Here is a 12,778-nt window from a genome sequence, read left to right on the forward strand (position 1 = left end):
ATAACTTTGATGTGGGTACTGTCTTCACCACTGTGTACATTATTTCCTCCTAAGTTGCTGTAACCAAAATAAAAAAAAATAATAAAATCATTCGCCTGATTATAGCCCACATTTTGTTGTTGAGTGTCTTCATACTTAGCTAGTCTGATCATTGAGTAAAAGACACACAATCTAGCATCAACTCTAACTTGAAGCTTTACATAGATTAAGAGTTGGAAGGGAACTTAGTCTAACCATCTCATTTTATAGATGAGAAAACTGAGGCCCAGAGAAATAGAATGATAATCAATGAGATGATATTTGTGAAGCACTTAGCACAATACCTGGAACATTGTTAATATTCAATAAAAGCTTGATCTCCCATTCCTCTCCCTGATATCATCTGTATTGAATAGCCTATGTAGCATTTGAACCCGGGTTGTGGGATACCAAACATTTCCATTATATGTCTGTTTGTTGTACCTCTTAGATCTTGGGCACCATTGTCCAATGAGGAAGCAATGACATTCTTTCACAGTCATCAGGACCCCATTGCTACCCAATTATCTTTAGACATTAAGTAAATGGAAAAAACAAAACTGGGCTCATTATGGTCAGCTGAGGAGTCCTTGATTGGTTAGTTTTGTGCAGATGCTCCTGACTTTTCTTTTTACCTGATGTTTTTAGTCTTGTGAGGATTAAATAAACATGGATCTTGGCCTCCTCTGAAATATGCACCAGAAAGTCAGTCTGTATTTCACGAAATGTTGTCTTGAAGCATATGGGAAGAGACAGTCCTTTGATCAATATCACTGGCCTAAAATGTCATGGTAAAGCAAGGTGTTCTAGGGATAGTCAAGCTATTTAAAGAGAACTCTACATTTGCTTTAGCAAATTGAAAACTGGAAATTCACAAATTGGATGTGCCCATAATTTTTGGATCATTGTAAAGTATACTTTCATATACAAGTAGGAGTCAGAATTTCTACGTATGAAAATCTACCCTCTCCAATGCACATTCTCTGAAATACCTGCATGCATAAGAAGGGGTCATGTACAATTCTAAAACCATTACCTAATCAAGCAAGGGCTGATGGAGCCCTGGATAGAGTCAGAAAGACAAGTGCAAGTCCTGCTTCAGGCACTGACTAGCTAGTAAGCATCAGCTTTCTCATTAGTAAAAATAAGGGGGTTGGACTCCCCAGCCTCCCAAGACCCTTCCACCTCTCCTTCTGTGATTGTAACTAGTGTGGATTGAACTTCAGTACCCTGTGCCCAATTGAAATAATGCATCAGACTGGGTGATTTGTGTTCACTTTTGTCCTTTCTCATTCCTTCCCCAGGGGACACATCTCAGAAGGCCTTCTCCTTGCTGCCTTGTGGTGGACTTGGGGTAAGGACGAATATTTGTGCTTGGGACTCACAAGGTCTGTAGCTTTTCCCTACTAGCTTTCATTGCTGCTTGGGCTGTGATTCTTGGTGAGGCCTCCTCTGGACTTTAGGAGCATCAGAAGTGAGTTAAATACAACTTAGCAGCTGAACTTGCTTTCCAATGAGCTGAAACCAAAGGATTCCGTCCATTATATTCCAAATGAAAATGGCCTGGGCATCACAAAGTATGGTGCATGATGGGAAATACTACTTGATACCTCCTAAGGCCACTTTGTGGTATTCAACCTAAATAATTATTGCATACTTTTTGACCCAGGATAGTTATACACATCTTAAAGACACATTGGTTTTGATATGATGACATAGAAGCAAGGATGTCTCAAAGTCTATGTGTTCTCAGATAATACTTAAGGCACTTTAGTAAACTAATTTGGGCATAGAAAGAGAAAAAAAGCTATTATTTAAGCACTTAGAGATAATACTTAAAATGACATTTTCCCCTAGAAAGTAAAATGCCGGGCAATTGGGCATTTTCATTCCATTCTCTCCTATTTAATGAGAGTAATGTTGACAGGGAGAGGTAATGCTTTCCCCTCTTTGACTCCCCATTCTCCATGTTAGATTTGTGATTCTTTATTTCTGATAGAGGCCAAGCCAATACCAATACTAAATGGGACAACTGACAGCACAGAATCTATGGACATCTATAAATGGTCAAGTTAGTGGAGTTTCCTTTACAAGTGTCCCGCTATTTTCATCTTCAAAAAGAACCCTGAAATCTCTGTGGATGGCAACAATATCTCTTGGGGCCTAGTTTCCAATTTTCAGAGTCAAAACTAAGGGCCAACATGTAGAACTAGTAATTGTGATTCTTCAGTAGCAGGAAACAAAGAACTTAATACCTACTTGGTGAGCCTAAAAAAGAGAAGCCATCAGATAGCTGGTTGGATTGATCTTCTCTATCTTCCCCCTTCACACATTGAAATAAAAAAAAGGAATCAAAGACTAGGAGACACCTTCATGCAGCTTTCACCCTCATCTCAGCAATTCTGAATTCCTGCCGTGCCAGTGTGGTCTCTGAAGTCACTCACCAGTGGACAGACTTGCTTGGTGCACTTGGCATGGGCTGCTTTCCATACTGTGTTACCTGGCTTATTAGGACAGAATGCTATATAGCCTCAGACCAATAAAATTCATGCTTAATACAACCAAGAATAATTTGGGGGGGGGGAGGGTGTTTCATTGGCTTCTGTTCTTACTTTCTGACATCTCAAAAAGGGAACTCAATTCTGTCCATTCAACATTTCCCAAGCATCTACTACAAGCAAAACATTGTGTCAAGCTCTGTAGGTAAAAAGATAAACATGAAACTTTCCTTGTAGATTTCCTTTTCTCTTGGAAATAGAGAGGCAGAAAGGAGGTTAGCATGTATCCAAACTGGTCTGTAGAGATGTGAGCTCGGAGGGAAGAGGACTGGAGAAGCCTTCACGTGGCAGGTGGTGTCAGAGGTAGGACTTCAAGGAATCTAAGGATGCTGAGATACAGGGATTTAAAGGACGTAATTGAGAAGAAGTGTTGGCTTTTGAAGGTTCCAAGTTGGACAAAATTGGCTTCACAAATGGAAGGTTCCAAGTTTGTACTCACTGCTCTGGGAACTTTCTTTTGAGAGCTACAGGAAACATGGTGGTGATATGGGGGAGACCCAGCTTGGTCTAGTCCTTTTAAGCTCCCCAAGAAGTGGATAGACATTCTAGGGAATCTGTGAGCCCCTGTAAAACTTTGGGATATTCAGAACCTCCTGAATGACTATGTCTTCCTTGCACATGGCTCAAAACTTACCCTCTTAAAGCAGACCATACCATACAAAAGCACATCCATGTCCAGTGGACATCGTAATTCATACTTTTGCAGACTTTGGCAATCCAGAGCTGTTCAGAGGAGCAGAATTACACATCACATGGTGCCCTTGGGAAGCTGGTGCCTAGAGTCATAGCTTCCTGACTCCAAGCTCCCTGGGATTTGCACGTTGCCAATCCAAATAGCTTTACGACTTTGGATTCTCCTTGGGACTTTCCCAGATTCTTAGACTTTTGAGGATTATGTAGAGATTCACTTCAGCCTGGAATGGTTTAGATACATTCCTATCATGTAGACCCATTAGAGATCTTTTCCCGAGAGCATTCTTTGCCATTGCAATCCCAGAAACAAGCACCAACCTGGGCACATAGTAGGTGCTTAATAAATACTGGTTAATTGATTGATAGGACACTAGGAAGATTAGCTGAAGGACCTAAGGATGTTTAGCTGGAAAAGAAAATAATTGGGGAGGGGCAAGATCCTTGTCTTTTAGTCTTTAAAAGGCTATTTTGTGGGAAAAAAAAAGATGAGACTTGGGTTTTTTTTTGGCCCACAGAGGCAGGACTGGGAAGAATGGGTAGAAATGACAAAAAGTCAGATTGAAGCTTGAAGTCAAGAACTGAAATGCTCCCAAATAACAGGAACCCTCCTTAAGCAGAATGACTCTGAGGAAATGGGGGGTTCACCCCACTTGAAGGAAGACCTAAACAAAGCCTGGGCAAGCACCTCTCTATGTTACAGAGAGGATTCTTTGGGGGCTTTGAGTGGGACAAGTTGAACCTGGTGGGTACCTTGAGAAATTCTTGTGATTCTGTAATTCTTGGCAATGGAGAGCCCTCCTTTCGTATTGGCTCTTCCAGTGGGGCCGGTCAGATGCTGCAACAGCTGAATTTGACTAAGAAGGGCCAGACTTCATGTGCTCCTAATTTCCTTTCTTGTGGCTAAGATTTGAGCCAAGGCAACTGGGTCTCCTGAGTTGTCTCATTTGTGAGTGTGCAGGCTTGTGAGTTGTTCTAGTATGATGTCTTTTATAGGGTCATAGATGGAAAGCTAGAAAGAATTCCATAGGCATTGTAGTCCAACTCCTTAATTTTATAGAAAAGAAGAGGCCCCGAGACCTGCCGAAAGCACAAAGATAGTAAGTGGCAGAGATGAGATTTGAACCCGGGTCCTGTGACTCCCGGATGCTGTACCATCTCATTTTGGGAAGTCTAGATAATGAAGCTGATCATTAAGACAAACAGGAAACAAATACCCATCCAGAAAAGCCTTGGCTCCAACTGTACCAAGTGTCTCCCTAAAAATAGCATAGGCTCCCCTGCCCATCTGACCTGCCGCTGTGTGAAGAAATCTTGAAACCATTTCTCAGCCTTGTTTCCCCCCCTTTCTTTGATAGGCCCAAAAAACCACAAGAGCAGGGACGAGCAGGCTTTCATGATAATGTCGTCATCAGCTCCTAGCTTCAAAAGCTTCTGCGGCTTTTGAGTTGTCATTTATAACTTGGAACTGAATCGACCCATAATTCCCCTGATACACTTAGAGAAATTGATAACAGACCCCATGCTTCTTTTATAGCTCTGAGGAGGCCGCTCCAATCCCATCACTATTGGCAGGCAATATTATTTTTTGACATGGTTGTAAAAGTATAAAGGGGCTTATGGCATTTGTTTAGATGAGGAATGGGCTCGCAAGCTGTGCAGGGGTTTATGGGACCCGATTAGGGAGCAGCCCAGGGAATATGGTATTTGCAAACAGGATATGATTTTATATAAGTTTGGGTTTCAGGCCCTCTTCCCCAGGGGCTACCCTGCCGACAGCAGAGAATTCCACTTTTATCATCCGTCAGGCAGACTTCCAGTGCCAAGAGGCCAAAAAATAAACTGGGTCCGTGGGCAGCATCAGACCTCAAAACTGAAATAGAAGGGAGGACAATTCCCTATGTGGAACAGAGCGTAATCTGAAGCGGGGACAGGCTGCACACATGCTTGAGATGTGCCAAAGAGCAGGCAGATAGATGGGGTTTCACAGAGTCATTTCTGCCGTGCGAGAAGCCTGCATCAGGACATAGACCTGGGGCCAGATTTGCATTAACCAACTTTACTTTTTCCCCCCACATTTAATCTGAGTACACCTAGACCTGACACTTTATGGTAATGACATGATATTTGTGTTGGGAGTAGAGGCAGAGAAAATCTGGGTCTCATTTTCATTGAAACTGAAGTTCCTTGAAAAAAAAAAAAAAAGGTACAGTGTGGATGGAAGAGACACTGCCGAGATAGAATTTGCGGGCCTTTGAAACTGATTTGGACAGGATATGGGGAGAGGAAAAGTGAAGGGAGATTAAAAAATGACCCTAAAGTTTTAGGTCAAAATGGCGGGAGTGATTGGATGGTGTTGTTGCACAAAAGAAAGTCTATTTTTCTACTCTTACAATACTTGCCCTTGATTTACTGGTGTTAAATATACTCTGATTGACGACCTCTGATCTTATCTATGTGGGTACTCCCTCCACTGGTGAAAATTCTAATCCATTCATACCTTGTCATCTTGTGCATCTCTTGTCTGTATCTTCCCTTAAGTCTTCCATGGCAGGGGGTAAGGAAAGGGGAGGAAGATCTTCCCAACAGAAAATATTTCTGGACTTCTTGACATTTCATGTAGAGTAAGGAAACATATGGGCGATTGATGACTTATCCCTCACTCTTCAGGACAGATCTGCCTTTTTAAAAATTATGCCACTCCATGATGATATCCTAGACACCTGATAATCATCCGGCACATTTCTGTGTTGATCGTGTTTTGTTGTTTATGGATGACCTGGTCTCTGCCTTCCAGTTCATTGTCCACTCTCAGGATCTGTTCTGACGGATCAGCTCTATGGTTCCATTCAGTGTAGTCTGGATAAGACATTCTTTATCTAGTTGGTCTTTCCTGTTTTGGTCACCAAGCCAGCCTCCTTGTAATGGTCATGAATGTGATTTGGGTCACAACAATATTCTGGGACTTGAGGTAATGAGAGCAGTGATATCATCTGGTCAGTCTGGAGGACCACACCATACAGGTAAATCTCACTTCATCTTGAACTCTGTTGTGAACATACTCCCTAACTGTGTCATATACCTTTGTAGAATATTTTTGTTCCTGCTTTATGACCTTGATATTAATAAAACAGACCCCCATTTATATACTTAAAAGCATAGAATCTCATGTTAAAGGGGACCTTCAATGGAATATAGCCTCAATCTTCTCTAATTTCCCTCGTGATTATCTAATCTATATTTGGTTACCTGTAATCATGGAGAATTCATCAACCAGAAGGCAATTTGTCACATCGTATGACCACTCTAGTAGGTAGAAGCTCTTAGTTCTATGGTACTTAAATCTGTATCCCTTTAATTTCTACCCATTGGTAATAATCCTTCTTGCTATTCCACATCTGGTTCAAAGGATCACTCACAGCTCGAGGGGTTAAGGATACAATTTTTTTACTAAAACCATATTCTAATACTGTCAGGTAGAACCAGTTCTCAAAAGCAGTTAAAAACAATTCAGGCAGATAAAGGCTGCCCAATAGCTGGTTAAAAGCACTTGTAAAGAAGGTCCTCTAGAGTCTTAGGAGCTCTCCACCATTAGACCAAAATAACTTTTATATTCTTCTTAAATATATATGCACATATATGTATATATGTTTATGTGTATATGTATACATAAATATTATGTATATACTCTATATACATATACCCATCCATATATATGTATATGCATGTGTGTACATATGTATATATGTATGTATGTATGTATATACATACATACATATACATACATACATACATACACACACACACACACATATATATGTATATATATATATATATATATATATATATATATATATATATATATATATATATATGTGTGTACCTGGCTGCAAAGTTGACACAAACTGACCCAGGTCTGCATGATGATTTTGTTGTTCACAGGAATCATTCCATGTTGTGGAAGTGTCTGTGTATATGTATAGGTTGAATTTTCATCTCCCTTGTTCTACCAGTATCCTGATCCACAACAATAATGATACTGAATCGATGGAAGACCTCAATTGCTTGTTCCCATGATAGTCCTCAACATACCTCAAGGGAGTAATCACACCTCCTATTTCAACTATTTTTTTCCAGGCTAAACAACTCTTAATACAACACTACTGTAACTGAAGACAGGAAAGATCGAGATTAAAATACCATCTCGTAAACTTAGAAGGCTGTGCAAATTATTTGGGACAAGCAATAATTTTGATGTTGGCTTTATTTGGGGTTTTTTTGTTTGTTTTTTTGTTTGTTTTTGTTTTGTTTTGTTTTTTTTGTGGGGCAATGGGGGTTAAGTGACTTGCCCAGGTTCACACAGCTAAGTAAATGTCAAGTGTATGAGGCCGGATTTGAACTCAGGTACTCCTGAATCCAGGGCCAGCACTTTATCCACTGCGCCACCTAGCCACCCCCATGTTGGCTTTATTTGTAATAATAATGGTCATATGTGTGATCTTGCTGATTCTGCTTTGACTCAGAAAGTCTCATCCTAGCCAGATGAGCTTTTCCTTCTTTTAATTAATTCTGTCAGTTGGCTGTGATATTTTGCACCATATATACATGTTTCATTATCCTTTTAAAAAAAGATATTACTCCTGGGAAATGTACAAAGCTTCTTCTCTTAAAGAGTACACTTTAGTGACTGTTAGAGATATTGCCCTGGTAATTGCTATGGATAGATAGTATATTTCAAGAATTTTCCAAGTCCACAGTGAAATATAATAAACAAAGCATGAAGTAAACTTGTTCAAAATGGAAAAAAAGTCAAGAATTGACAAACTATTACTGTAAGGTAGTCTACTCAATCCTGTTAAGGGCTAAAATTCTAGCTAAACTGTCTAAAATATCTAATGAGTGGTCGCCAATAAATTATAAGCTTTAGCAAGAGTTAAACTTTTAAGCATTTATTAAGGAGAATAAGAATTTGGTAAAGAGAGAGAAAAAGGCCTAGATTCCTATCTATTAAAGGGAGAGCGCATTTCTAGCTCCGCTCTCCACCAGAGTCCAGAGGAAAGAGCCCCAGAGTCAGCGCCAGTCTCTTCCTTCCTCCTCCCACTAGTCCGCGTCACTTCCTCCCAAAGAAAAGACTCCTGGTCTTGCCCTCAAAGACCTTCGCTTCATGGGCAGAACTCTTCTACAGTAAGTATCCAGCAGGTGCCGTCATTCCAATCGTTACAATCCTCAGAAACCAAACTGAGAGCATCAGGGGATCTGATAACTGAATGAGGTTATTAATAATTATTCTAGCCTATGGTGTAAGCTTTTTGAAGATGGAAGAATAGCAACAAGAACAGTAGCAAAGGGGGGAAGGTTGCTGTTGCTATTTAAAAAAGAAGACATGTACAAACAAGATAGTGCAAACTTTGAAGCACTGACCATTGGGTAAAGGGGATTTTTAATTATAGTACATTCTCTGGAGCTACTCTCCCATATTCCATTCACACTGGTGGGTTCTATCCTCAGTAGGTGGCTACTGTACCTCCTCTGAGAGTTCTAGGGGACCCTGAGGGATTGGGACAAACTAATGGGAAAACTCATCAGCCCCCAACAGTATGTTTCTTCCCATGATTATTAGTTTATATCAAATAGATTTAATTGAGTTTTATAAACAAGTTTATATTATATAAATATCACATATTATTATAAAATAGTCAGTACAGATAAGATATCCTCCAAAAAAAATTCAGTGACAAAACCTCCCATGAGTAGACACAGAGTTCAGGGAAAAATTGACTCAAGCTTAGAGATCATATATGGCAAAGGAACAATAACCTCCCAATCTTGGTTTCTGAAAGTCTTTTTCTCCTCTTTGTGGTAGTACTTATGACATTTCACTTAGGGAGGGTTTAGTATATTTTGGTCCCTTATAGAATCTTGGAGCTGCCTCTCTTTGCTGTCTGATTTAGAATCAACTATTTTTTTTCTTTTTTTGGTGAGGCAATGAGGGTTAAGTGACTTGCCCAGGGTCACACAGCTAGTAAATATCAAGTGTCTTAGGCCAGATTCGAACTCAGGTACTCCTGAATCCAGGGCCGGTGCTTTATCCACTGTGCCACCTAGCTGCCCTTCAACTAACTATTAATTCATACACCACATCAGTGGTTCTGGAGACAATGCTGGGACTAGGATAACAATGTGAAGTCCCAAATGCCTCAATGTTCTGAAGTTCAAAGGGTCCTCCTCTGGTCAAGGGGGGATGATTAGATGTATGCTGAGGGTCTTCTAGCCACACCTCCCCCAGCAATTCCTTCTTAGGTCTTTGGCTGGAAGTTTTCCCATAATTAAGCAGCAGAGTGGCCAAATTCCTCATTTCAAACTGGCTTTCTGGGATTATGCAAGCCCCAAAGGGCATGAGCAAGTCCCTCAACCCATTCACACAGACTTTGTTGAAATTCACTTGATGGATTGACTGATATATGTGTGCCCAAGATGCCACATGCAGTATGCCTCACATTGTTTACACCTAAGATTGATCAAATTGAGATGCCATCATATCTAATAAAGGTATCGGATCTAAATTGGGTATGGTGAATGATTAAATGACTCAGTCATCCTCTATCAGGGCACACCAATGACACAATTTATCAGAAGAAATCCATATAAGCCTCTAATATCCAGGTATCATTGTTAGAATACAAAACATTATGGGGGGATTGGAGGAAGGGGATTTTTTTTCTTGGTATCTTGATAGTTTTATCCCTATTGAGGGAATATTGAACTTGGTTGAATATATTGATATACTAAGAGATGGAATTGCTCTGTAATTACAGAAGCTCCCCATACAGATGGTATAGTATGATACCACCTTGTGCCATGCTGCACGTCATGCAAGTTTAAGGCATTCATCTAAGAGATGGATTCATTAATTCAGTGGGCTGGCATCTGGCTTGATTTAAACTTTATTAAAAACTATAGATTAGTCTTAGATATGTGGTTCATTCATCAAATGAATGCCAAATATCCAATATAAGATACAGATAAACATAAATTTGATACTCAGTTTTATAGAGCAAGTGATTCCAGGAAAAGGAAGATATTTTGTACCTTTAAAGTGTTTTAAAGGTAAAAATTATAAGGGTTAGTGTATATGTCAGTGAATTTAATTATTTTACTTTGTCTCATATATTCTAATAGCTGTATGACTATAGACAAATCACAACCTCTCTGAACCTCATTTTCCTCATCATTAAATAGGAAAAAATAACACCTGGAACTCTTCCCTTGCCAGGCAGGTGGTGTGGTGAATAGAGTTCTGTGCCCAAAGTAAGGAGGACCTGAGTTCAAATATGGTCCCAGGGGCAGCTAGGTGGTGCAGTGGATAAAGCACTGGCCCTGGATTCAGGAGGACCTGAGTTCAAATTCTACCTCAGACACTTGACACTTACCAGCTGTGTGACCCTGAGCAAGTCACTTAACCCTCATTGCCTTGCCCCCCCCCAAATATATATAGGACAAATATGGCCCCAGATACTCACTAGCTGTGTGACCCTGGGCAAGTCCCTTACCCTGGTTTGCCTCAGCTTCCTCATGTGTAAAATGAACTGGAAAAGGAAATGTCAAACCACTCCAGGATCTTTGCCAAGAAAACCCTAAATGGGACCACAAAGAACCAGACACTTAAGGGACTGGACAATAACAACAACATGCTTACCTCACGTGGCTTTTGTGAGGTGATATGCACAAAACAATATGTAAATGTCAGCTATTGTCTTCCTAATTATGATTTTCTTCAACTTTTTCATCTTTCTCCCCTTCTTCCCCCTCCTGCCTAAGGGTACACTGAACAATAACAATAACATGAAGCAAGTACTGTTGCTCTCTTGTCCACTCACACATCCGCCAGCCAGCTTGAGGCCCTGAGGGACTTTTTGTGCAGCCCTTGGTGAGAGTCTCCTAAGTCTTCTTTCTTTTTGACCATCTATATTCCCCCCATGTTTTCCTAAGCACTCTTCTAAGCTGGAGTCCTGATCTGTCATGCCACTACTCATGGATCATTAGAAGCTTACCAGAGCTTTTAGTATAATGAACAAAATAGCCTTCTTCAACCTGATGCCAACCTGCTTTTCCAGGCCTATTTTTATGTTATTTGCTTTCGTGAACTCGAATTTCCCTTCAGCCTGGACTACTAGCCTTTCCCTGAAAACTGCCATCTAGTGCCCTCTTTCCATGCCTTCTGTCTGGTTGTCCTCCATGCATGGAATGCATTTGCCCCATGCATGCAGCTCACAGCACATTTGACCCAGAATGCATCTGTGAACTGCAAGGGCTCTCTGAGATCAGCTTGTGGAACCCTTTCATTTGACAGTTAAGCAGGCTTTGAAATATTCGGGGACTTTCCCAAGGTCATACAGAGAGTAAGTAACAGAGTCAAAATTCAAATCTGATCCTTTCCCCAAATCCCTTGCACCACATTGCTGCTCAATTATTGCATTGTGAATTTGTTTTGTCCCCTCAACAGAACATATGCTTGTGGAAGGCAGGGGATATTTTATTCTTGTTGTAACTACCATGCTTTGATGACAGTGCCTGGCATTTGATAGTTGTTTCTCATGTGTCTTCGATGGAATTGGGGAGCAGGGAAAAGATCTAAGCCCAGCTCCTCTCTTTTTCCAGTTCCTCTTGACTACAAATTCCAGGCTACTGCTACCATTAAGCCCCGCCCCGCCCCCCCACACACATACACACTCCCAATTGGAACCACTTTTAAAATTAAGTTAATTCCAAATTTGGCATAAGGTGTTGGTTCTTCAGCAGGACTCTCTTTTGTTGTCATACATAATGTGGGGCAGATTTTGTCCACACTGAATTCCACGTGTGTGGCAAGCTCAGGTGGGTGCTTCTCATGTTCACTTCAAAATGGGCTCTTGTAATCCATGCTTTATTTCCTTGAGTGCTATCCAGATTTGGCTCTACAATTCTCTCCCCTCTAGTATCCTGCCAGAGTCTGTCCTGATTTAGAATAGTCTCTGCCTCCCCCACCTAACTGTAGTCCACTTTTCTTAGCTTTCAAGGCTTGATTCAAGTGATGCCGCCAAGATCAGCATGTGGAAGATGGAGATGGAGATGGCGTGTGCTGTCAATTCGTGGCTGGTAACAGAATCACTGCAGGGTGTTCTTTCATGTGGCCAATTCCACAGAAATATCGGATTGCCCTAAACTTGGAGAGGATGGCAGAAAATAATCTGATGGAAGGCAGGGAATTCCTTCTGAGTCAGAAGGGAAATTTTTAGTAACTCCTAGATTCTCCTCACGTGCAGCTAGTGTTTGCCTACAGCTATCGGGAAGGATGTACTGCTCCACACGTGGAGAAACAGAGGTCTATTGCCTCATGCCTTGGAGTTGGGGTGGCGCTCCATGGGGCCACCGAGATCCTAGCACAGGGGGCAAAAGAGAAGGACTAGGAAATGGCAAAACCCAAACCCCTTCTTTCTGCACCCGGATGAGCCATCCATGCTGCTGGGACAGGC

General features: G+C 41.0%; 1 protein-coding gene across 5 annotated transcripts in view; it reads left to right on the forward strand.

The window, feature by feature from the left end:
* HDAC9 (histone deacetylase 9) overlaps positions 1-12,778 on the forward strand; it is an 895,346-nt gene that overhangs the window by 644,318 nt on the left and 238,250 nt on the right. For all 5 annotated transcript variants that reach the window (XM_043966016.1, XM_043966014.1, XM_043966013.1 and 2 more), the window contains one exon: positions 1,323-1,372. In XM_043966016.1, the coding sequence (XP_043821951.1) occupies positions 1,323-1,372 (50 nt within the window). The remainder of the gene's footprint in view (positions 1-1,322; positions 1,373-12,778) is intronic.

Source organism: Dromiciops gliroides, chromosome 5, assembly GCF_019393635.1.
Source record: "Dromiciops gliroides isolate mDroGli1 chromosome 5, mDroGli1.pri, whole genome shotgun sequence".
Taxonomy (NCBI): domain Eukaryota; kingdom Metazoa; phylum Chordata; class Mammalia; order Microbiotheria; family Microbiotheriidae; genus Dromiciops; species Dromiciops gliroides.